The sequence below is a fragment of the Oryza sativa genome, chromosome 12, assembly GCF_034140825.1.
Source record: "Oryza sativa Japonica Group chromosome 12, ASM3414082v1".
Classification (NCBI taxonomy): Eukaryota; Viridiplantae; Streptophyta; class Magnoliopsida; order Poales; family Poaceae; genus Oryza; species Oryza sativa.
In genome coordinates this window covers 1,383,796-1,409,817 of record NC_089046.1, presented here as the reverse complement: position 1 = coordinate 1,409,817, position 26,022 = coordinate 1,383,796, and the positions used below count along the sequence as shown (strand labels likewise).

The window sequence follows — 26,022 nt, the reverse complement described above, 5'->3', positions numbered from 1 at the left end:
CAAGAGTAACAAGTCTAGGATGCTTGCCGAGGATGATCAAGTGCCACACTAGCTAAAACAATGAAGCAATGCACTTGGATTGGCTTAACTCACTCTCTAACACCTCACTAGATAAACTAAGTGCACAAGGGTGTGAGAGCTCTTGCAAGGGTTCAAGATAATGCAATGGAGTGCCAAAACCTTACCCTTTGTCACGCCCGGAATTTCTATCCAAAATTCCAAACGCTTACATGTGTGTGAACCCTCGTCCAGGAATCAGCCGAGGCACACAATAACAAATTGATAATAGAGTACAATTATTACTCTAATTAATAAGCGAATAAAATGTCATTACAGAGGTAGATAGTTCCTCTCAATCAATAAAGATCTAAGCAGCGGAAAAATAAGATAAACGGCGCAGACGACTCCACTCCACAGGCAGCTTGACCAGGGCTACACCTAATCATCCACACCATCAGCATCACTGTAGAACTCCTCCTCTGATGAATGATTGCAAGGTGAGTATATGACATACTCAGCAAGCCACGTAGCAAATATGCAAGTGCACAGGATAACAAAGGATGGCATAGTAGGGTTTCATTTGCATAAACAGCATTTAATAAACATTTCAGAATTTAATAAAATAGTTAAGTAGTAATTTAAACAATATTAATCCAACGCTATACAACATACCCTGTTGCATAGGCCCAACCATTCTGTACAACCAATCCTGGCTGCACAGTTCTATCTCCAAACCAGGAATATACCATTCCAAACCAGGAGCTAATCAAATTATTACCAGTTATAGCATCTTTTATTATGGTGAGAAGTGTGAGACTAATCACGAAAGACATTGTTAGACCCGCCCATAACCGCGGGCACGGCTATTCGAATAGTTTTACTCTGGCCAGAGGTGTACCACTGTACCCACAAGACACAGCCCCACAACATGTCACCATGTGCCTCAATACCACCACGGTACCTCGGAAAGGAGCTGTGACAGTACCCCTCGCACAACACAATCCACCACAGCGCACCTTTCCTGGATCATAATCACCCCCTTATAAACAAGGCATAGACTCCCCAGCGACCCCCATGGGCTTATCTCCGCCACTTCTCAGTCTGGTGCTCCGCAATGAACCATGCTATACAAAAGGTAAAGCCGTTGCCCACGCTGGCTTGTGGTTGGCACGGTTAATGTTTCACAACCGAAACTCGTGAACCGGTCCTAAATTGTCATGAGCACGACTCTCAAAACCATGTGCTCACAACCCACCATTATCAAGTTTTAGTTGGCAATTTAATTAATTAACCAATCATGATTAACCATCATGAGCTATCATTAAATATCCATCATTAAGTAATAGTGAAACATTAGTTATCCCAATTGTGTGCTAATATTTCTAAGCATGGCTAAGCAATCATATCTAATATCTAGCTGAACCAATATATAAAGCTCAACTAGTCAAGTTATAATAATCCAAGGTATCAAGGAATAAAGTAATCAAGAACAAAAGGACTATAACAAACAATAGGTTAATTCCACCCAATGGCATTCGAAAATAAATGCAATAGTTGAATAGAAACAATAGCTTTAAACGGGATAAACATGTTCAAAGGGTTGTTTGGGATCTGTGTGACTTGCCTTGCTGCCCTTGGAACTCTTCAAATTCTTCTCCAGCGAAAACGAACTCTCCGGAAACGTCAGAATCTAAACAGAAAAGAGCAAAAACACCAAAACAGCACATAAACAAGCATGAACAGTACATGTGGATATTTTTAACATGTAGATCTCAATTTTAAAAAAATTTAGAGACTTGAACCAACTAAATCCGAGCTAAGATGAATTAGTTATGAATTTTTAGAGATTAAATCGGATTAAAACACTTATATGGGTTTTAATTGAATTATGACGCAATAATGAATTATTTTTGAAAAGGAAAAAGGGGTTTATTGCGTCAGCGGCTAGGGTTTGCGGTGGACCGGGTGCACGGCGACGGCTCACGGAAACGAACGGCCGAGATCGATCCTAACCAAAACGAACGGCCGAGATCAACCGGTCCACGGCCGGACCACGACGGACGGCAACGATGACGTCAGCGGTGACGTCACCACCGGCAGCGGCTCGGGCGCACAAGCTCGCCGGCGAACGACGGCGCGACGACGCGAACGGAGGGCACCAGCACGTAGAGAATGACGCGGCGAACTCACCGGTGACCAAAACGGCGGCGGAAGATCAACGGACGGCGACGGCGTCGAGGAAGAAGCGGCGGCAACCTTCGGCTTGACGACGACGGCGGTGCTCCGACGGTCTACAGCAACGATGGAGGGGCGGACGAGGACGGCAACGCGACGGCGACCACGACGGCGGCCTTCCCGAGCGACGGCGACGACTGGAGCGACGGCGGCGCACGGCTGGAGCGGCGGCGACGACGGCGGCGCGAGGCTACACGGTGCTAGGGTTCTACCGGCGACGAGAGACGAAGGCGAGGGTGGCGGCAGGTAGCGGCGGGCTTGGGGGTCCTTTTATAGGGGCAAGGAGGCGGCGGCGAAGGCCCACGGCGACCGGCGACGGCGAAGGAAGGTCTAGGGTTCGGGGAGAGAGACGAATCCGATTCGAGATCGAATCCACAGATTTCCAAACGATTTTAGCCGACGATTCCAAAAGAGAAAAGGTAGAGGAGATCCCGAAGATCATTTCCCCTCTATTGATTTCACCGGAAAAGGAAAGGGGCGGCCGAATTTGGAAAGAGACGACGGCGGCGCGGCGCTAGGGTTCGGGCGGCGGCCGGCCGGAGGTAGACGACAGGCCTGATAGGTGGGCCCCACTTGTCAGCGGCAGCGAGCGCACGTGGGCGGCTCGGCTTGACTGGGCCGGCTTGGGCCGAGGAGGAGAGAGAGAGGGTTTTGGGCCGACTTTCGGCCCAAAGCCAAAAGAAGACTTTTAAAAAACCTTTTTCAATTTAAATTATTCATGAAATGCAATTCCATTTATTAAAAATACTTCCTTAGCTCAAATAAATCCCAGAAAAATCTAGGAATTATAGAATTAAGCAAAGTATTTAATGAAATTTTATCTGGCCCCATTTTATATTGGAATTTATTAATTAAAACTAGATCTTCTCTTCTAGGCTTTTAAAATAAATTCTAATAATTCCAATTAAACAACAATTTATATATTTAGGATTTTTAGGGTGTGACACCCTTGCTGCTGGGGAGTGGGTATATATACCCCTAACCACCAAAACTAACCGTTGGAACCGAAATCCCCAACTTTGTGCTCTGTCGGTCAGACCGCCGTTGTGAGGCCGGTCAGACCGGACTACTTTGTAATGGCTAGAAAACTAGCCGTTACAGGGCAATCATTGAGCCCACTCAACCTGGCCGGTCTGACCGCAGTGTAGTGGCCGGTCAGACCGTCCACGGCTCGGTCAGACCGCCGTCGGCTCGGTCTGACCGGTTGCAGCTCTAGCGGCTCTGTATCGCCACCAAAAACCAGACCAGTGCAACAGACCAGTGGGGCTGGTCAGACCGGCCTTACCACGTCGGTCAGACCTGCTAACAGGCCCGGTCAGACCGGCCTAAGGCCCACGGTCATATCGCATGTCACTTTTCAGCTCAACCGAACGTTAGTAAAACGACGATATCTCTTGACTCGGGTCTCGGAATTTGGCGTTCTTGGACTTTATGGAAAGCTTATTCAAAGGGCTATCCAACCCATGAACAATCCATCCAAGAAACACAACTTTTCTCAGGGAGAAAGGGCTCACACTCTAAAGGATACTCCACCGGACATAACCACATGAGGCTGCCCAAACCTATAGGATTTGCCCACATCTCTCTTTGTTTAGGACTTGAAAAAACTCACCACACTTGGCTAGACAAGCCCACCAAATACACCTACATGCATATGAACTAATATGGCACAAGATCATCCACAAGCTCGCTTCATAGACCCCTCTTGATAGTACGGCGCCTATCTAGCAAATCCGGTCTACACCAAACACTAAGACCGGGAAAAGACTAAGAAAACATTCTTAGCTACATTATACCTTTGCCTTGCGCCATCCATCTTGGGGTCAAGCTTGAGTCGAGATCAACACTTGTGACCATTTGATTCAACCATGTTTATACCAAGGTATTTACCATCATTTGTCAAGACTTTCTTCTCATCACAAGCTTGATTTCATTCTTGCCAACATGGCGATGTCCTTGGCTTGGTGACCATTAACCCATGGTGTCATCCATTAGCCTCATCATAGTGGGACCTATTCCTTTTCACATCTCAAAGGAGAACATTAGTCTTAACAAATCGGTTGTCATCCTTCACTTGATGACCAACCGGTTGCATATGAAAGATATGGATATGTTTGTTGAGTATTCATTAACATCACAAGTGTCATATACTCGTATGCAAGCTCAAGTGCAAAGATCCGATATAAATAATAGGTGAACAACATGGATCTAAAACATGCACAATAAATGTATAGGATTTGCTCCCCCTAAGTATATGCATACAAAGAAATATACAAGAGAGACAAGTGTATGCATAAGTAAAGAAGAACCAATGGGGGTTTATCCTATACACATAGAGAAGGCATATGTAGTAATGATGAAGATAAACAAAAAAACACATATCTTCATGATCTCCATGTTCTCAATGTAAAGGAGACTAAATAAGATAAGACTCAAGTAAACATTAGTCTCACACTTATATAACAATAACATGGAAATCATATATATGAACCTATCAAAAAGTAGGAGATAAGAAGTGATACATATCGCTTTATCTCCATGAATTTCATTCTTGTCATGATTAAGGTCCATCACCAAAGAATGCATATCTACCACATCTCATTATCGGGAAATAACCTTGTTGAAAACTTATGTAAAAGAGAGGTTAATCCCATAAACATCGGTTTATCATCTATCACCAAAGTAACAATTACACAAATTGTTTAATCCAAGATCTTTCAATCTTTTCTCTCTTCTGTGATAGATAATAATCCGATATAAACAATACAAAGAGATGAGATGAAAGATAATTTCAAATCAAGGTAGAGATCTTATAATGAACAAAATATAGAATAAGCTCCCCCTCAAGATGTGCATACATATGGATATGAAGGAATGCATATGCACATAATCAATCAAGATCAATGAGGGAGCTCACACTATATTTTGGATCCACAAGAGAGACCAAGTTAGAATATGTGAAGTTTAATACATACCTCCCATCATTTTTACTTTTATATCCAAATAATACTAGTCAAAGAAAGACTCATAAAAACGTTAGTCTCATATAATTAGATTTGTCATTAATCACCGAAACCAAATTAAGGCACTTGAACTTACAGGGAGGCGGTGAGGGCTCGGTGCGTAAAGGTGGTCATAACTGTGTAAAAAAAATTGTGCCCAAATTTTTAGTAGCGTAAAATTGTGCCCAAAATTATCAAATGTGGCAAAAGAATGTAAGTTTTGAAACATTTTTTTTGTTGAAATTGTAGTTTTTCAAAATTGCAAGTTGCATGTATAAAATATGGGCAATAATAAGGTATGAATGTCTTTTTGCCAAAATTTAACATCGTTAACTTGTTCATCTAAAATAGAGCAAAACTTGGTTTCGTTTTTTTAAAAAAGGAGGGAAAACAAAACCCTAAAAATAGGGTCTAAAAACAAGGGCAAAATAAGTATTGTACATCAAATAAATGAATACGAAATTTCCACCATTGAATTAATACTTCCACCAAATTCATTGAACATTGACTATGGAAGCTTTTGATAAAAAAAAAACGTGACCTAATATCAAACAATTAAAATTAAAATGGATGAAGCTTTTAATCAAGATCGTTTACATGCATATCTTGATATTTGGATGCATATGTTACATTTGGAAAAATAATTTGTGTGCATTTCTTTTCTGCTGTTTATTACTGGAAAGAATCAGTGCCATAAAATGCTCTATCTGAAAAAGAAACGCAGGTAGTATCATTACCTTTATCATCACTTAGGCCTTGTTTAGTTGGGAAAAATTTTTAGGTTTGGTTGTCATATCACATATACGGACACACATTTGAAGTATTGACAAAACAAATTACAGATTCCGCCAGGAAACTGCGAGACGAATTTATTAAGCCTAATTAAGCCGACATTAGCAAATATTTACTGTAGCACCACATTGTCAAATCATGGCGCAATTAGGCTTAAAATATTCGTCTCGTAATTTGCACACAAACTGTGTAATTAGTTTTTCTTTTCCACATTTAATACTCCATACACATGTCCAAACATTTGATGTGGTGGGTGAAAAGTTTTTGTTTTGGGAAGTAAACAGCCCCCTATATTATTGAGAACCCGGGGAAAACATGCATTAGGGCATTCCCAACCCAATGACTAGGATGGTGTCCATAGCATTAAATAAGTTGTCACCTAGGAAAAAAAATGATGTGGCAAGTGAATAAATGAGGAAAGAGAAGGAAACCATGTCTTACACGAGACATGGTTTCTACACAACATCTAAGACATCATGTGAGATAAAGTAGCATTAAATTGAAGTATGGAATAGTGGTGTTTGCATTGGAAGAGTAGTGTCTAGTACTAGTTTCTATGGAAACCATATCCAGTGTTATGGGTTGGGACTGCCCTTATAAAAAAAGCAATTAAGGCGAAACATTGTTGATCTGTTCGTCACGGATGAGCAAAACGATGAGCTCGGCAAGCTGGAAGGCATCGTCGTTCTCCGCGGAGAGCGGCGACGTCACATTGCTCTTGCCGAACCCGTCCTGGCATTCCTTCACCGCGCTCGCCGATTTCTCCAGCGATGAGATCGCCTCCTGGAACATGCCTGCCTTCACCGTCGCGCCGACGGCGGCCTGAGATTACAGTATGCCGCCGTACACCGACTGGCATGACTAGAGGCACCGCGTCGCAGCGGCGTCGCCGCTGCCGTTCCGGAGCTTGCCGTCTATCTCAGACTTGGTGCTCGTCGCGTTGGCCGTGAGGAGGTCGACGGCGATCACCGCGAATTCCTTGTAGCTGCTGATGTTGCTGCTCCGGTTGTCGGAGCTGAGCGCGTCGATGCAGAACGTGACGCTGAGGAGCTCGCTGCCGCCGGCGATGGTCTTGCATGCACCGTACAGGAACGAGTTGGTGCCGGCGGCGAGCTGAGACGCAGCAATTAGGAGAACAGCGAAGAGGAAGAGAACACTGACGCCATTGTTAACATTGGAGGATGACGCCATTGTGGTTGTGGATTTGATCTTGGACCTTCTCTGTAAGATGATGTTGAATGAGATGGTTTTCTGGATGCCCTTGCGTGTCAATTACATAAGTACAGCATTTTGCATGGCATTCAATGACCTGATCGATCATCTCCAATCAATGATTCCGATATCAGATATCGGATCTGTAGAATCGATATCCCGTTAATTTCTCTGTTGCCAAATTTAGATGGTGTGTGTTGAGAGAAACTCTGGGTCTGTCAGAAATACCAAATGATTTTGAGGATGGCTTGAGGATGCTAAAGAAGAAACTAAAAACAAACCTCACAATTGTGTTCGTTGCTTGGTTCTGTTGGGGGATTTGGTTAAATAGAAATGAGTGGGTTTTTGAAAATAAAATTGCTAAATCACCTTTGCAGGTAGTCTACAAAGCCCTGGCGTGGGTGCAAAGATGGAAACTGCTACAAATGGAAGGAGATTGCCCAGACAAGTGGCATAAGGAGCTGATGGACAAGCTGCAGGAACCGGAGACCTTGCCTGATACTCTCTCCATCCCAAAAAAAAAACTTAACTTCTAGAGTTTAAATTTTATCCCACAAAAAACCAACTTCTACCATCCTACCTATCTTCAACACATAAAACGAGAAGTTTTATCTCTTAAATAATCTTTACCTACCTATCACCAGTACTACCTTTTCTATTGATGAGGGTCATTTTAGTCATTTTACTTCTCACTAAATTTGCCTTGGGATGCTAGGAATCCTCTTTTTATGGGATGGAGGGAGTATATCGTAGTTTCCTTTCTGCTGGGATTATTATGTGTCAATCTGTTGGGTTCTTTCTTTTTAAGATAATGGAAGCTTTATTGATCTCACTCAAAAGTTTTTGCTGGGATTAGTATGTGTCAGTCTGTTGGGTTCTTTCTTTTTAAGATAATGGAAGCTTTATTGATTTCACTCAAAAGTTTTGATAACACTCCCAGCCTCTGCACTACGATAGTGCACACAGCCAACACACTCAAAAGAAGAGAAAAAAACAGCTTGCAAGATCAAGACCCTACAAGGCTACAACCCAAATAATAGGTCGTCACCTATATACCGAGGTATAAAACTCATTGACACTTGCTTTAAATATAGACAAGTCGAAGTGACAAAACCCTACAAATTGGGCTTCTCGAGAATAACCCATGATCAGAGCCAATGTAGAGCCAATGTGTAATTAAGAAAATAACCTGCAAAGGAGAAGAAACAGTTTTCCTATAAAAACCACATCATTTCTTGAGAGCCAAATTACCTAGCAAGTTGTTACCGTCCCTATTAGGTCTAAACTCTTTCTTTTGTGGGGTTAGAGGTCTGGTCGTTTTGGTGTGGACTGCGCCGCATGGGAGGCAACAACATATTAGCGCTGTAGCGTGTCCGTTACCGGAGATGAATGCTCTTGGTTAGTTTATGAGCTTTGTATAACACCCTGTTTATTCCTGTTTGGCTTTCTCCCGAGAGCTGGGTAATGGAAGTTACATTTTATCAAAAAAAAAAAGAGTAAATTTCACTTTGGGCCTGATTTTTTGGCCAAAGTTTTACCATGAACCAAGTCTAACTCTACTTTTTCAGTTAGCACCAGGTATGATTACCTTCTTATATAGTTTGGACCGGGTACCAATACTTTTGGGCCAGCACGTTGGCTTGAGCTGGTGAACTCAGTTCAGGGCAGAGAGTTATCGAGGGAGACTAGCGCACGGGAAAGGAGGAAGATAGTGTCGTGGAGGTGGACTTGCTCAATGCCTCGATCTCCACCCTCGCAACCGGTGGCTCACGGCCGTGTCTCCGGAGCGGCATGGCGCGGCGGCGGCGTGCTCTTTTCTGGCTCCGAATTGGCATGGCGGCGCGCTCTTCAGCTCCAGTGTAGTGCTGGCGGAATGAATCAATGTTTGTTTCTGAATGAGTGTGCAAGTAAGATGGAGCTGTCCATTTTGCCACTAAAAACAAGCAGAGAGGTTCCAAGTTCCATATGTACATGTACCTGATGGTGAGGTACAATGAATTATCGGCACAACATGGCATTTCTGATAATTTCCCTTCCCAGTGCCTTCTCTTTAGTGGTACTTATCTACAGTACACAGAGCTAATAAATCCTACTCTAACTTGGTGAGGCTTTTGGCCTCCATTCTGCCGTGAGCTGAAGGAGCAGTGCGTGCACCCCCGTTGCCGGCACCGCGGTCGAGCAGGAGAAGAGCATGCATGCCGCCGCCCTGCCGCGCCGGAGCCGAAGAAGAGCACGCGCGGCCGTTGCGCCATGCCTCGCCAGAGCCAGAGACGTGCACACGGCCGCCGCGTCGTGCCACGCCGCCGCCGCATCGTGCCGCTCCGCAGGCGCAGGAGCCACCAGTGGTGAGGGTGGAGACCGAGGCGTTGAGAAAATCCGCCTCCGCGCCTCCACGGCACTATCTTCCTCTCCCATGCGCTAGTTTCCGTCGATAATTTCTCTTCCCTGAACTGAGTTCACTAGGCTCAGATCAAGCCAGCGTGGTGGCCCGAAGTCTTAAAACCCGGTCCAAATTGCAAAAGAAGGTAATCATACCTGGTGTTAACTGAAAAGGTCGAGTTAGACATAGTTCATGGTGAAACTTTGGTCAATAAAACAGGTCCAAAGTGAAATTTACTCAAAAAAAATCACATCCGGAGACACCGGCCATCTTGCCAAACCGTAATAGAGAAATTAACAGAGCTGCATTACCGCAAGAAAACAAAAGAGAGACTCATCACCATCCCCATATTATAGAAACATCATATCCATGGCTATCAAACAAAAAGGAGACGTGATCTCATTGATACCAAGTTCCTTTTTGATGCATTCTACATTTTTATCTGGTCAACTTAATAATTCCCATATCATTACTAATATCCAAACAAACAACTCGATGATTTCTTAGAAGCAATAAAGGGATATATTATAAATAAAGCGAGTTGTTCAAACTAAGCTTTAATTAAAACCATCCTTGGCCTAATGGGCTCTGATACAGTGGAATAATTAGCTTTTGATCACTATGAAATCCTGGGATGTCATTAAGGACAGAAACAGCGTCCCAACATGTTAGCCTGATAAACTTGTGCTAATTAAACGGCTAAACCAGAGCAAGATCAAACGAACAAATTGAGTAAGGAAAATGTAAGACTTGCATCTGTTCTGCTGCATTCGGCAACTCGCTGGCAACTGGCACGACCTGCAATGCGTGTTCACAAGAAACTTGTATGTTAGACCAACTTGCGTACCCTGAGATATCGTGTGTTACAATAGATTCTCTGTGTTCTTTAGAAAGACAAGGAAATAATCCAGACATGACAAAATAAAAGGCAGAGTAGGGATATATCTACAAAGGTGTTTATGTAGCACGCACTACTTGACAAATGCGAGGCATACCACCTGCATGTCTAATTGTAACAGACCAGATTTTTGTAATGGAGAAGTTACCCTCTTCTAAATTCTGTGCATAGTAATGAAAGTCTGAAACCAATAATTACTGATCAAAGCAAAATTGGTCATACCTTGTTTGGTTCACTAAATGAATTTTCATCCAGCAAGTTGCTGGATGTGAGAACAGTCACAGTTGATTTTGCCGTATCTACACCAGCTTGAAGTCCACTTGAAGATATTGTGAGGTTCACAGCATTTGGCCCGAAGTTTACTATCTGTGGAAGATCATTTGAAGATCAGGATGTTCTAAGATCCAAACATATTACTCCAGCAGTAATACATATAAAGACAGATGCATGTTATGCAAGTATGCATTGGCTGAATCAATTTTGTATCGTTGTAACTAAATCATTCCAAACAATAAGGCGCATGTCTAATGAATTGAACCAAATGCATATAAGTTTAGAAGAAACTGGAATGGATGGTTTACCTTCACTCTCAGAAAGGTATTCTCAGCGTCTTGCCAGGTGATTGCAGAGGCAGCCAATAAATCAGAGTAGCTGGAACTGATCATAATTGGATGAATCATAGCACCGCTTGATTCACGGAAATATGTCTGCATCCAATAACTAGGAGTTCCATACTGTTGCCAGGAGTTGAAGACAATCGCATCTGGGTTCCAGCTGGTTATCACATTTATACATTAGCAATAGTCAGAGAGGAAACAGATGCTAGAATCCTTGAACAAAGAAAGTATAAGACCATGTATACTAACACGCGATCGTTGTCATTCACGAAGAGTGGTGCATAACATGCCATCTGAACGACATCACTGCAAAGAAGCATGCATGATGAGAGCCAATTCAATAACTTGCAATAAGGAATTACTGTTGCTCAATGTAAATTTTTACAAATTATACATTTACTCAAAATATTTTCCTTGTGGAGAAGTACAAAGATGAGGTAGTAGTTGTCAAACAAAAATCAACAATTTATCCAGGAATCCCATTGAACGATCTCTTATATTCATGCATGGTCTGGATACAAGTAGACAACTCTGCGCATGATTTTATATTTACTCTGAACCCAAGATAAAGAATTAAGAGAGTATCCCCAGAGGGATCACCTATTTTTCTCTAAACCAATTAGGAAAGCAGCTTCTGCCAATGATGCAAGAAGGCTTCCATTGCCAGCATCCTCACCATTAACAGCATACTCACTTACAAATACCTGCAGTGAAACAATTGCATAGTCAGTGGTTCCTGCTCACTTATATTCTGTCTATCCAACATCAAAGGGTAATGAGATGAATAAATTGCCGGGCCGGCCAAGAAAGGCCAACCAAATTTACTTAAGATTGAAGAATATATACAAATATACAAAGTTATAACTTCAACAAGAAGCTGTCGAAGTAATGGAAGTTGTCACCGGAGCAACCTCCCAAAAGCAAAAGATTACACTAAGGGACTACTCTCCTATATTTCTGAAAACCCCAGCTTCCTTCCAAATCGCCACTTCCTCTTTGATTGAACCAAACAGGAAACCGGCTGAGCGCCGCTGGTTCTGAAACACACGCGCATTTCTTTCCTTCCAAACCATCCAACAAACATGGGAAAAGGAAGAACAGCGTCTTACGTTTTGCTATTCGATAGTTAGGCTTCTTCTCATGGGAAAAGGAAGAGAAGAAGAAGAACATGCTTGTTGTCATAATTACTAACTATGCTTGTTGTCAATCAATACCACAGCAGATTGCTCTAGAAGCGATCTGGAGTTCAAGTTATGAAGTACTAGTAGATTGCTCTAGTTTGGGATATTATTCAAGTTATCATATATTCTGATCTTATAGATTCAGTCTCAGTCATGGAAGAAGATGGAAGAAACTAATACCTAGAAACACTTTTTTTTCGAAATAACTAGAAGCATATTTCATTCAAGAAAATGTCGAGGATAATGGCGCATGAGAGAAGCTGCCTTTGTAAGACTGATCTAATCTAAGAACTTAATTTCCTATGGAGCGAATCTCCTAGTACCCAAGGTCCTGAGTTCAAATCTCCTATGGAGCGAATTTCAGATTGGGTTGTTTGTGGGGCTAAGTTCCCTATTTCAATGGCCGCATATATCCGGTTGGATGTAGAGGCCGGGTAAAAAATACCCTTCTCTAAAAAAAATAAAAAAAAGAACTTAATTTCCCAAAAGAAGCCACTTTATATCAAATTCATTACCTTTGGACCATTACGTGATGTCCTATCAAATTCATTCTTCTTGAAAAACACAGTGGATGCATTTTCATATATCTACAGAATAAATGTAACATTCTCAGAAATCTATGGAGAAAATGATCACATAACCAAGTCTGAAAAAAACCAGCAAGACAGAATTTAAAAATAGGGAGAATGATAGAAATAAATTAGTCTCAGTGAGTTGTTTACATGGTAGTCATAGAGATCGGCAGGATGATCAAGTGGCCCAGACGAGCCATCACAGTTTGAAATTATTTGGATGTCAGGATAAGCCTCTTTTATGGCGTTGTAGAACTTGGGATAATTTTCTGTTCAACAGAATTACATGGTTATATGATATCAAGGGAAAATTAGGATATTTATGATAGTAGTAGCCCATTTAAATGTACTGAAACAGCATTATACGTCGTAGCCAATTTGGCCTCAATCAAATGTAAAACTAATGAACCTTCTAGAAACTGGTAAAGTCTGTTTCGAAACATAACAGCAGACTGGTAAATTAACTTCTTGTTTTTCTTTTCATCTATTATTTTTTTTATAATGGAAATATTTTACATCCCTGGCCTCTGCCACAAGGCATGCAGCCAATTTTTTCATCTATTATTTCTCCAAAATATCTCCATTATGCAATCAGATAGTACTAAAAAGGGTGAAGTTAAATAAAATAGTGCTATTACCCTTGCAGATCGATAAAAAACAGAATGATGAATTTAGCCAATCATCGCAGCATTAACACGAAGGACAATACTATTTGTTTATTATGCAAAATTTACCTCGGTATATCAGCTTGAATGGAGCACAATCTTCATTCCCTAGTGCAACATACTTCAGTGGGAATGGTTCAGGGTGCCCCATCGTGGCTCTAACAGAGCCCCATGTTGATTTGTCACTCCCCTTTGCAAACTCAAGACTGTCAGTTGCATCCTGTAGCAAGAAAATCAAAGCATCTCGAAATAAGAAACATGGGATCACAATAAATGCAAGGCCTTATGTTAATATTCACATGTTACAACTGTTTTCTGTTACATCATGAGAAGTCCATCTTCATCTCATCCATACTTCAAAAAATGTAGGGCATCGAAAACATACCTTTATAAAAGGTGCGAGCATAGTTCCATTAACTGCATCATGGTGACTCATCCCTAATTACAAGATAAAAAACCCTGAGCAGTTCGTTGGTTTGTGCAAAGATTAAAAATACATTGAACAAGACAAATAGACACGATATTTACCAATGTTGAGCACCCATACAGGGTTAGCACCCAAGTCTTCAGCAAGCTTTCATGAACATTTTGAAGTAAACAAATGGTGAGATATGCCGAGACCAAAAGAAAAAACCCATTTCACATTAATCAACCCATACCTCGAGTAACTCATAATACCCAAGGCCATCATCCGTCCAGTAGTGCCAGACATCTCCATAGTGTCCAGGTCTCTCTTCCCATGGACCAATAGTTTCCTTCCACCTGAATGCATTTTTTAACCAATTGCCTTCGACAAAGCAACCCCCTGCCAAATGTAATGCGAGCGATTAAATTACAGGGCAACCGAAATTGATTGCCAGTTGGAAAACATTCGAAATACCAGGAAACCGTAGAAACCGTGGTTTTAAGTCCAAAAGCATGTACATGAGTTCCTTGCGAAAACCATGGCCCTGCATATGTAGAAGAAAAATGTCGATCAACAACTCCTATGGACTCATAGTAAGCAAATGTAGATTAAGGAACAATAACTCGATCTGCCATCTCTACGGGATTACTGATTACAGATAAGTTAATTTACTTTTTTTTCTTGTCAGATAGCAATGTGAATAAATTGATAATTTTTATGATGACCTTTTTAAATAAGTTTGAATAATATCAAATAGCAGACATGATTTGAACAGGGTGTCCATTGAACCTGGCATGGTGTAGTGGCTAAAATCTTTGGGGTCAGTGCATGAATTCTATTCTCCATTCTTCACAAGATGATACCGGATTCCAGATCAAGCTATGATGACAGTAGCAATAAAAAAGTAAAAGACAGTGCACCTTGTATGTTTCTGAAGGCATAAGTGACACCTGATCAAGCCATATTACTCCCCTTTTCCTAGTTGTTAGTTCAAGTCTTGAAGTTCTGCATGTCCCTTGAGCTAGTAACTGTAGCTCTATCTTTGTCCAAGTTGACAAATTAGTTTCTCTGCAGAAATTTGATGTACAATCCTTTCGGTTAGCGAGCGAACGAGCGAGAGAGATTGAAAAACCTTTTTTATCTCAGTGTTACGGAAAAAATATATACCGAACAGAATTTGATGCAAGATTTTGCGATCCATTTGAGCATGTGAGTGAAGCTGTCAACTCCACCGATTCTAATGATCTGATATGCATGACCAGATTATATGCCTTTCCTTCTTCTACATTCTGAAAATTGAAATGATCATATTCGTCACAAAACCAGAAGGTAAAATCCCATTAAAATATGAGAAGGTAAAATGAAAACGGTTCGAAGAAAAGCTATAGATTACACTTTTCCAAGAGCAATGCACAACAATCTGATAAAAAACCAGCATTATGCAAGGAAAAGATAAATGCAAATTGAAATCAAACAAAAAATAGGTTAGCTTAATTATTTGTTTTCTTCACCATTTCGAACAGAATAAATAACTTTGCTATAGTTTCTTTCTGTGGCAGCACTGTTTATTGTAAACTGTCGTAAAAAAAAAGGATACTACTTTCAATTACAAGCTCTATTTTGCATATTATTCATATAGGAATGCACTTATAAAAATGGATAGAACTCATACCATGCCCCAAAATCCTGGATTGTAAATTCCAACACCACCGGCTGGACAATCGTCACAGACAACCTCTATCCTTACAGCAACAGGATTTTGACTGAAACAGGATGAGCGATCAGTTGTCACGTGAACAGAGGATTCATCTCCAATGATGGACCATGGGTCAATGTTTGATGTGTTGGCTCCAGCTTCAAAACCTAAAGCAAGAAATTAGACAAAAAATCAGTTAAAGTTAAACTCCAAATATTATTATTTATTTATTTATTGAGGGGGGAAAATGTTTTCTTATTCAACATTGCTATACATCAGCCGGTTGATTTCTCCTCAAAAATCCTTGCATTTGCCATACATGAGGTGATTGATTTCTCCCCAAATATTCTTGGCAGTAGATCACAAATCCAAACCATCCATGTTGCTTCTTCAACCTCAAGCCTTCGTTACTCACTCTCACACACACCACCCCCACCAAAACGAGGTCGAGCTGGCCGGTGAATCCCGAGCATCCCTGCGCCGATGAGCCTCCTCCTCCTCCTTTTGGCTTTCTTCCCCGGCGAGAGAGGGCGAATGGATTAGGATATTGGGTTGGGGTGGGGCCGTGGAGTGGATCTGGCGGGGTATAGAGGGGTTGTGGAGGGAGGAGCAGTTCATCGGGGCTTCGTATACAGGGAGGGGAGGCCTTGGGCGGTGGGTGAGGAGGCGGCGGATCCGGCCGCGAGAGACGCCGGAGATGGTGCAGGTGCAGGTGCGGGGAGGGAGGAGGCAGGAGGGAATCGTTCAAGAGGAGAGAGAGAGAGAGAGAGAGTAGCCATGAGCTGGAGGTTGAAGACGATCCATCAACCGTTGGATGGCCATCCAACGGCTGACAGCACTCCACTGCTCTCTTCTTCTTTAATTTAAGAGTGAATTAAACTTAGTGCCATGTTTTATCGCCAAAATTTCAATTTGCAACACCATATACCCAATCTCTTTACTTTGAATAGGTACTTTTACCTTTGTTGCATAATGAACCACCCTAACTCTATTTGCTAGCCATGTCTATTGTTTCCTTTGGCAAAGATATGGCATGCGTATAGGTATGAAAATTCGCCAGCATATCGTTAACGATTTGCTCAGAGTCATTGAAGTGCTGAAGATGTGGATTGGAGTATCTATTATACAACAAAAGGTAAAGTTACTTAGTCCAAAGTGAAAAAATTGGAAACAAAGGGTGATCCAAAATAATTTTTTTAAAAAAATATAGTCCAAAGTGAAATTAACTCTTGATTTAATGTTCAACTTCACCAGAGAAGAGTTCTCAAAGAGAAAAAAAAATAGAGAGAAGATAAAAAGAGAGACAAATCGTGTCAATGAACTGGAGGTTGAAGACCAATCAGCCGTTGAATGGACATCCAACGGCTGATACCACTCCACTGCTCTCTTCTTTAATTTAATGGTCAATTTCAGCTCGGAAGCCAAATAAAATACTACCTCCATCCCAAAATGTTTGACGCCGTTGACTTTTTTAAAAATGTTTGACCGTTCGTCTTATTCAAAAAATTTAAGTAATTGTTAATTCTTTTCCTATCATTTGATTTATTGTTAAATATACTTTTATGTATACGTCTAGTTTTATACATTTTACAAAAGTTTTTGAATAAGACGAACAGTCAAACATATTTAAAAAAATTAACGGCGTCAAATATTTAGGAAAGGAGGGAGTAGTACTATAATGTGGTGTTACCTCTGTTACTGACGAGTTCAGCCCAAAGGCCACCACTTCCAGCGTGGTTAATCTCCTGCACAAATAATAATAATGCAGATTTTGATAAAGAAAAGAAAAGCAAGCATCCACAGGAGAAGAAATGGAAAAGAAAGAAAAGAGACGTAGCTAGTCTCACCTCGAAGAAGAGGCCGAACAAAGTGTCCGGCATTCTTCGAGCGACAGAGTAATCCACATGGAGAGACGCCGTCTCCAACGTCTCGGCTTCGCATCTGCTGCTGCCGCCGCCGACGAAGAACAGAACGAGGAAGACGACGACGACGACAATGGCTTGCCTGGACAGCATGCTCGTCGTCGCCGGCGGCCACACTCTCATCATTCTGCGACTGCGATGACAATGGATTGGATTGTGTTGCTACTTGCTAGAGGGAGGCTTGAGTTAGTATGATATATTGATATGAACTACACTACTTGCTAGGCTGCTAGCTGGTGTAGTAGTGTATTAGACGACACGATCCAACCTGATTATTCGAGGTTGCTCGATATCTACTGCTGGAAATTGCTCTAGTTAGATACAGTAAGTCGCTAAAATTGCCAACAAGTAGTAGTTCATTCACATGGGTTCCAGTAAAAATGTACAGCCATAGCCCATGTTTTCTTCCTTTTTTCCTCTTCTTTATCTGCTCATCTTGATTCATTTCACAGAAATTCCTCTGCCAGATGGAGGCTTCAGTTAGTGTAACATGAACTACACTACTTGAGTTACACGAAACGATCCAAAATGATTATTCGAGGTTGCACGATCTACTACTGGAAAATGCTTTAGTTAGACAGAGTCAGTCAACTTGCTAAAATTGCCAACAAGTTACTAGTTCACTTCACAAGTTCACATGGGTTCCAGCCAAAAATGTACAGCCAGCCCATGCATATTTTCTTCCATTTTCCTCTTCTTTATCTGCTCATCTTGATTCATTCGACAGAAATATATCGAGGAAGACGAATAAGCACAAGCATTTCTATTGCTAACCCCGTGCGCGTTGCAGCTGCACATCTCTGCCACCACTTTGGACCGGCCCAGACCAAGATCGAATGAGGACCAAGTGACACTTGCATCTGCTCCTGCATCGAAGCTATGGCTTGAGATGGCCAAAACCACCTATTCTACCACACATTGACTTGTGCATTACATCCAGAGATAAAAGTAGAAAACAGTTGCTTACCTTATCCGGGGTTACTGACACAGTTCTCATCTATGCACACGACACAAGTTTCCCTCTTCCAACCTTTTCTTCTCATCATCATTTTATCAATATACCTAATGGGGAACATTCCAGATTTACAGGGAAACATATCCACAAATAATCAACATCCATCCTAATAGGGATTGGACTCCATTTGGATCTGCTCAATCCTAAATTCAAATTCTTAGCCCATAATCTGAGCCTTAATTTTTCTCAAGTTTAAATGCCAACTTCAGTTCACAAATCCTTAAATCAAATTCAGATATTCTCTACAAATTTGTTATCCTTGAACCAAATTATTCTCTCTTTCCCAGGCTAAAGAGCCCATATTTGTTATCCTTGGAACAAAGCAACACGGTGGCAATGCGCCATCTAGTCTCATCCGATACAAATATGGAGAAAGCAAAAAAAAGAAAAAAAAAAGAAAAGAAACGAAACGAAAAGAAGAAAGTAAGCCTGGAGTGAATTTTATTCATCATTTCCTGTGTATTACACTATACAGTAGTGCTTCAAGATACATGCACATATATGGACTGCATTCTGGTATTCGCATATCACATCTCGTGTATTTCTTGTGTTTCTGTCGCTAACCTTGTGTTCCTGCTTCACATCTCTGCCACGAGTTTGGACTGGGCAAGCGCAAGATCGAATGAGGAGAAAGAGTGAGGAGCAAGCGTGACTTGCATCTGCTCTGCTGCATTGGAAAGCTGGCTTTTGACAGGAACAACCTGCATTGGTTATCATGAGCAAAGCTTTGGCTTCAGATGACCAAAACCACAAACTCTACTAGACATTGATATGTGCATTACATCCAGTAAGAAATCAGAAATGTTTGCTTACCTTATTCGGGTTACTAAAAGAGTTCTCATCCATCACATTGCTGGATGTGATAACAGTGGCAGTTGATCCCAGTGCGTTAACACGGGCCTGAAGCCCAGTTGCAGAGATCGTGAGGCTCACTGGATCAGACCCAAAGTTTATAATCTGCACAGGAGATTTCAAGATCAATCCATGAGGTACGCAATTCTCCTACAGATGTAGAGTAGGTTTATAACAAAATTTCTTGCCTTTACTCTTAAGAAGCTATTTTCAGAATCCTGCCAAGTAATTGCAGATGCTGCCAGAGAACCAGAGTAGCTGGAAGTGATTGTAATTGGATGAAACATAGCACCGCTAGATTCACGGAAAAGAGTCTGCATCCAGTAACTAGGAGTTCCGTATTGTTGCCAGGAGTTAAATACAATGGCGTCTGGGTTCCACCTGATTGTTTGATTGAAGCATTATTACAGTACTTGTTAAATAAACAAAAACACAAATAAAGAAACCATGGAGCCATCAAAACTAACGTTTGATCATTGTTGTTCACGAACAGTGGTGCATAACTTGCCATCTGAACAACATCACTGCAAAGAACCAACAAGAAGTTACAGTAAATATCTCATTGCATTTGTTAGTAGATCTTAATAAAGCCCTACGCAGGAAAGCTCAAATGTGATCTGTCACACGACCCGGAAAGAAAAGATTGTTTCAAGGAAAGATAACCTATTCTTCTCCAGTCCAGTAAGGAAAGCAGCTTCTGCCAATGAAGCAAGTAGACTTCCTCTACCTGCATCACTTCTCCAAACAGCATATTCACTGACAAAAGCCTGCAACCAAAACATATATGAAGAAATATATTTAATGGCCAATAGGGATGAGAAGAGATAAATAGGCAGCACATCTGTAAAGATAGAAGTGAATAAGCAAGAGAAGCAATGAGATTCCAAAATTATCCAAAACATGGAAAAAATCATCACACGTGACATAGATGAACTGTGGATGTTACTGAATTGTTGTTAAAACATAGATGGCCAAGGTCATCCTACGAATATACCAAGAGAAGTCCTGGATTATTAATGTAAAATATAAATGAAAGATGGGAGATTCACAGTGCTGTTTTACAAGCATCTCCATAAATGAAAAGGTTCACACAGCAATGAAAGTCCAGGTATACAACATACCTTGGGCCCATTACGAGATGATCTATCAAATGCACTCTTCATCGAAAACAAAGTCTTAGAATCAGTATAGACCTAGAGAAAAAGGAATTATTAGAATTTAATAAATGGGAAAAACCTTGACATTGGTGACAGAATGAGAAGTACTGCATAACAGAACTCCAGAGGATGAGTAGTTTACATGGAAGTCATATAAATCAGCAGGATGGTCAAGTGGTCTTGATGAAGCATCACAATTTGAAATCATTTGAATGTCCGGATAGGCCTCCCTTATAGCATTATAAAACTTGAGGTAATTACCTGTATAACGGATAAGAGAACATCATGCATATACCTAAAAGGAGAACTCAACAGTTGCTCTCCACACAGTTCAAGTAAAACTTGTGCAGTACCATTGGGGATTATGATCAAACATAAAAAAATTGCATCCCAATTTTTTTAAAAAATAATGAAAATAACCACATTTTAGTAGTTTTTGCTTCCAGGACTTGTTTTTATGTATTACTAATCCTACTTTATTTGCAACGATAAAAAATAACAACGTATATTACTGTGAGTATAAAAGAGGAAAAAGAACATATGACATAAAAAAATTAATATTATATACTAATTGAAATAGTGTAAGAAACAAATGTCACCTTGTAAGGTTTTTCTATGGAGATTTTATGTGACTAAATTAATGAACGACTTCTCAGGAAACAGAAACAGCATCATAAAGAAGTTGTGGACTATATTTCCCTCTGGTTCATGTAGAGATTTATTTTATTGAGCTAATATTATTTGAAATACACGTCCAATCACAAAATCAAAGCCCAGTATTGAAAGTGGATAGAGAGTGAGTTGAGTGACTAAATCCATAAAATATATTTTACATAATTAGCATGGTTCATGTGCATATCCTTTTCCTCGATCATACACCTTCTTAATTATCCAGACAAGCCTCTTCAACTTATGCAGTTATATGGTCAAGTGGATAAAATATGAAATTGGATGAGGAATATACCGCGGTAAAATTTTTTCCCACAATCTTCATTTCCAATTGCAACGTATTTGACAGGGAATGGTTCAGGGTGCCCCATTGCAGCTCTAACAGAACCCCATGTCGAATCTGCACTCCCCCTTGCAAATTCTAGACTGTCCAATACGTCCTGTAGAGAGACAGGAGACGTTCCCAAAACAAAAGTGGTGTTATGATAACTACCATAGTCTCAATTAAGGAAAAGATATTTGGTATTTTCTTGGATAGGTACGTTACCGTCTCAATTCAGGAAAAGTAGATCAGAATGCAAATTCAGGTTAAACATCATCACTGCTTGTGAACTTTGTGAAAATTTTTTAAAGAACTCTCTGAACTAATAGTGTAAAAGAACAAGCCCAAACCATCCTTTATTTTACACAGAAAATCAGCTCTATTTCAATCATGAGAAAACAAGGCAAGAGTTTTAGCATCAGTCAATGAGACACATCATATGCAGTTGCATTCTTAGGATCTGCACAACGAAGATCCTTAATATTTAGATATACAAAGATAAAAGATGGAACACTACTACGATGGTAGTGAAGATAGTATCAATTTTCTCACATTCCATATCCATAGTAATGCCCAGTCATAGCTAGGATGTTGCAGGTAAATTTTAAAGTGGAAACAATTTAGCGAATCAAGGTGCATCTGACTTAACAGAAAATAAACCAGGGAGTTCAGAACATACTTTTACAAAAGGAGCAATTGCAGCAGTATCAACTTCATCATTATGGCTGATTCCTGATATATAAAAGAGTTTAGTAGCAATTAAGGAGGTCAGCTGTGGCGATAAAGATATAAAAAATATGGCAATTATTACCATTGTTAAACACCCAGATTGGGGCAGCGCCCAGGTCCTCAGAAAGCTTTGATGTAGAGTTCAAATTTTTCATTAGAAAAAAAAATAGAATTCAAAGGCAATATATGATTAGGGAGTGATAAGAAAATGAAGGGCGGAAATAATGTCAACTAAACTGGTACCTGGAGAAACTCATAATATCCAAGGCCATCATCAGTCCAGTAATGCCAAACATCCCCAAAGTGTCCAGGCCTCTCTTCCCATGGACCAATAGATTCCCTCCACCTGAATGCGTTTCTTAACCATTCACCCTCCACGAAGCAACCTCCTACAATTGTTTGAATGGAAATCAAGTCAATTATCCCAGACACGTCTGACATATATGTGCAGATATCAAGAACTTGATTTTCAATTGGAAAATATAGCTCATACCAGGGAATCTCAAGAATCGTGGTTTTAAGTCCAACATCATAGATATTAGTTCTGTGCGAAAACCATGTCCCTGAATGTGTAAAAGAAATGTTGGAAGCAGTAGAAAAAGCCCATGAAGATTTAAGTGGTATCATACACTATATAGAGATAGCATGAAAAAGTCCATGATATCGTTTTCCTTTTCCAGTAACGAAGTTTGATAACAAAATATAATGTACCTTGTAAGTGTCTGCAGACATGAGAGAGACTTGATCAAACCATACAACTCCCTTCTTGGTAGTTGTTATTTGAAGCCTTGAGGTTCTATTTGTTCCTTTAGCAACCAACTTCTGCTCCAGTTTTGTCCAATTCGACGCACCAGAAACCCTGCAACAATATAATTCTTTCAACTAATGGGAATGGGCAGACATCCTTGTTCTCCTGTCCCAGTATTGAGAGCAAAGGCACTGACGGTATGGTACTTGAAGCCAGATTTTGCGACCCATCAGAACTTGTCAAGGAAACTGTCAACTCCACAGTTTCTGGTGATTTAACATACATCACTAAATTGTAGGTCTTTCCATCTTCTATGTTCTGCAGGTTGATATGACAATTAAGGGCGATCAAAGCATTGGAAAGGAAGCATTGCAAAAGTTAGGAAAGCAAATGTTTACCATATTTTGCCCAACACAAGTGCACGAAAGAAATATCGCTACATGAAAATTTGAAACAGAACGTGTGGAGGTCCATGATTTACTAGGTAATTTCATGAGAAAATACAGCAAAATGGTAGCAGTACTATGAGGAAAACAAACTAAAGAACAACAATACATAAACCCATACCATGCCCCAGAATCCTGGGTTATAAATGCCAACACCACCAGCTGGGCAATTGTCACAGAGAACCTCCATCCTTAGAGCAACAGTATTCCGACTGAAACATGACGTTCGATCAGTCGCCACAAATATGGAAGAGTCATCTCCAATTATGGACCATGGATCAATGTTTGATGGGGTATGAGGGCCTCCAGCTTCAAAACCTGTGCATAAAACTCATAAGCTGGTTATACTAAGCCCTACATGTCAATATAGCTTCCATGAAAGGGCATATTATTTTGCATCCCATCCAGTTTATGCTCCTAATCAAAGTTTTGTGTTCCAAGTTTACAGAATTACAGTTATGCTAAAAAAAATTAAACTCTTTTTTTAAGTTCATGGGAAAAACATAATTTAGTTAATAAGATAGTAGGGAGAATTTTCGAGTAAAGACAATAACAAAAGGATTTCCTACTGTGCTGGTGGTGCGAGGCGCACAAATCGGTTCATAAGACGGATCGGAAGACCTTCGACGCCGGGGTTATCCTGGTAACGTGGTTAGTTTGGAAGGAACGAAATGCACGCGTTTGATGGAAAAACCACATCGGCGGTACACCTCTGTGCTACCATCGCTGATGAGTGGGAAACATGGAAGGCCGCCGGCCTGTTGAGCGCGATCGATGCTGGCTAAATCGCTGAGACGATTCACTGTAGCCTAAGTTTGTCTGTAGGCTAAATCGCTGAGACGATTCACTGTAGCCTAAGCCACCCCTGGCTTAGGGTGTACTTGTAAAACTTTCTTTTCTTCTTAATATACAACTCTGCCGGTTTTTGCCGGCCCAGCAAAAAAAAATAACAAAAGGATTTTTTTAAAGCCATGTGTTTGTGTTCCATCGGATTGCAGAATAAGTTATTCATGTTCATCCAGAAGCAAATTATGTTTTATCTGGACGATGGAACAAAATAAGTGCATATCTTGCATTAAAGAATAATTGAAGTACCTCTGTTACTAACAAGTTCAGCCCATATTCCACCAGCTCCTGCATGGTTGATTTCCTACAATATTAGCCAAGAAATTGCCATCAGGACATAGTGAAACATGTAGTCTACCTGACTTATTCTAGACATGCTAACAAAGTGCCAGAGGAAAGGACAAAGTGATATAATGCAATTGTGCAAAACAAAATTACTATATGTATCTTACGGTTTACCTCAAAAAATATTCCAAATAGCGTGTCGGGGATCTGTCGAGCATGTTGCAGTGAGGCATCAACCTTGAGGACCGCAGTCTGGGTCGTGTGTAAGTGTAACTCTGAAGCTATACACTTGCAGCCGAGGCAGAACAAAAGCAAGAAGAAGAAGAAGAAGATGGCACTCAGGAAGGGTTCTCTGGAACCCATACTTGGAGCTGTAAACACTAGTGCAGGTCGTGTGTCTGTTGAACAAATAAGGCCAGAAGATGATACAGTATGCATGAGAAGTCAACTAAGAAAGATAGGCATCGGACAAGCAGATGCTATTACTAGATGGCATCAAAACAGCGATACCATTAGAAGAAACGAAAGGCCAAACATAGAGAAGACAGTGATATGTCCAAAACCATGTCTACAATATAACAACACTTGCATCATTTGCTCAACTACAATTTTTAGAAAATCATAAAAGCGTTGACACCAGACAACAAAATGAAACAGTCAACTTGTTAAGGATTAGGAGAGCGGAAGAGGCTAAACAACACAAAGACCAATCAATTCCCTTGTATCAGTCATTTCGTCGAACAGGTCGTCCGCATAACCAAAGAAGACAAGCAGGAATAGCAGTAAACGATTTTCGTCAAAATTTCTCACCATAATAAAGCGCACCATCCAAGACGTCAGGAATCAGGAAGAAAGAAGTGCGGCCGAGGGAGGCGAGCGCCAAGCAAGCTGCCGCGAGGATTAGGAGCAGGACGGACAGAGCGCGAGGCTTTGGTGTTAAGTAGAGGAGAGGAGGAGAGAGAGACAGTGGCTTTGAAGGGAAGTGTACCTCGACCTCGTGGGGAGGCACGCAACGCAAGCAGAGGAGGTCGCGCGGCCGCCTGATGGTGATCGGACGCCGGAGACGGGCGGCGGCACGGGTAGCAGTTGCTTGCTGCGGCGGGGTTCGGCGCGGCGGTTGGGTGCGCGGGGCCCACCGACAGACACGAGGGATTGATTATCCCTAGCTACAGTACTGTATTTAATTATCGAATGAAATGGATCATCTGTCTATGGCTCTCAGACATCTCCGTGGCCCACACTGCCTGACTCTATCTAATCTACTCCCTCTCTTTTTCATTTAAGTGCAACCATCCATTACCGCGCCTAACTTTGATCATCTGTTTTATTTAAAAAAAATTTATAATTAGTGTTTTGGTTATTATGAGATGATAAA

At 41.0% G+C, this 26,022-nt stretch overlaps 3 protein-coding genes across 5 annotated transcripts; all 3 read right to left on the bottom strand.

Moving 5' to 3' along the window:
- Nucleotides 1–6,890: 6,890 nt before the first annotated feature.
- Nucleotides 6,891–7,220, bottom strand: LOC107277182 (uncharacterized). Its single transcript, XM_066306407.1, has one exon. The coding sequence runs from the start codon at nucleotides 7,218–7,220 to the stop codon at nucleotides 6,891–6,893; it is 330 nt and encodes a 109-aa protein (XP_066162504.1).
- Nucleotides 7,221–9,143: 1,923 nt separating this feature from the next.
- Nucleotides 9,144–17,768, bottom strand: LOC4351402 (alpha-L-arabinofuranosidase 1). Of its 2 annotated transcripts, XM_026021974.2 has the most exons (18): nucleotides 17,504–17,768; nucleotides 17,347–17,401; nucleotides 15,633–15,823; nucleotides 15,128–15,249; nucleotides 14,881–15,028; nucleotides 14,435–14,504; nucleotides 14,214–14,359; nucleotides 14,083–14,128; nucleotides 13,940–13,992; nucleotides 13,624–13,774; nucleotides 13,040–13,158; nucleotides 12,833–12,904; nucleotides 11,737–11,840; nucleotides 11,386–11,442; nucleotides 11,101–11,293; nucleotides 10,742–10,885; nucleotides 10,376–10,419; nucleotides 9,144–9,776 (listed from the first exon to the last, which is right to left on the bottom strand). In XM_026021974.2, exons 1-18 carry the CDS (start codon nucleotides 17,702–17,704, stop codon nucleotides 9,707–9,709), a joined length of 1,986 nt encoding a protein of 661 aa, XP_025877759.1. In that variant the 5' UTR covers nucleotides 17,705–17,768; the 3' UTR covers nucleotides 9,144–9,706. The 2 variants fall into 2 exon arrangements, with proteins under 2 accessions (XP_025877759.1, XP_025877760.1); XM_026021975.2 differs by lacking the exon at nucleotides 12,833–12,904.
- A 1,074-nt stretch (nucleotides 17,769–18,842) lies between these two features.
- LOC4351401 (alpha-L-arabinofuranosidase 1) lies at nucleotides 18,843–25,801 on the bottom strand. Of its 2 annotated transcripts, none has more exons than XM_015764871.3 (18): nucleotides 25,458–25,801; nucleotides 24,822–25,045; nucleotides 24,612–24,666; nucleotides 23,638–23,834; nucleotides 23,267–23,388; nucleotides 23,034–23,181; nucleotides 22,816–22,885; nucleotides 22,566–22,711; nucleotides 22,405–22,450; nucleotides 22,273–22,325; nucleotides 21,567–21,711; nucleotides 20,745–20,863; nucleotides 20,567–20,638; nucleotides 20,109–20,212; nucleotides 19,913–19,969; nucleotides 19,634–19,826; nucleotides 19,407–19,550; nucleotides 18,843–19,294 (listed from the first exon to the last, which is right to left on the bottom strand). In XM_015764871.3, exons 2-18 carry the CDS (start codon nucleotides 25,008–25,010, stop codon nucleotides 19,172–19,174), a joined length of 1,983 nt encoding a protein of 660 aa, XP_015620357.1. In that variant the 5' UTR covers nucleotides 25,011–25,045; nucleotides 25,458–25,801; the 3' UTR covers nucleotides 18,843–19,171. The 2 variants fall into 2 exon arrangements, with proteins under 2 accessions (XP_015620357.1, XP_066162713.1); XM_066306616.1 differs by having other exon boundaries at nucleotides 25,636–25,801.
- Nucleotides 25,802–26,022: the final 221 nt, after the last annotated feature.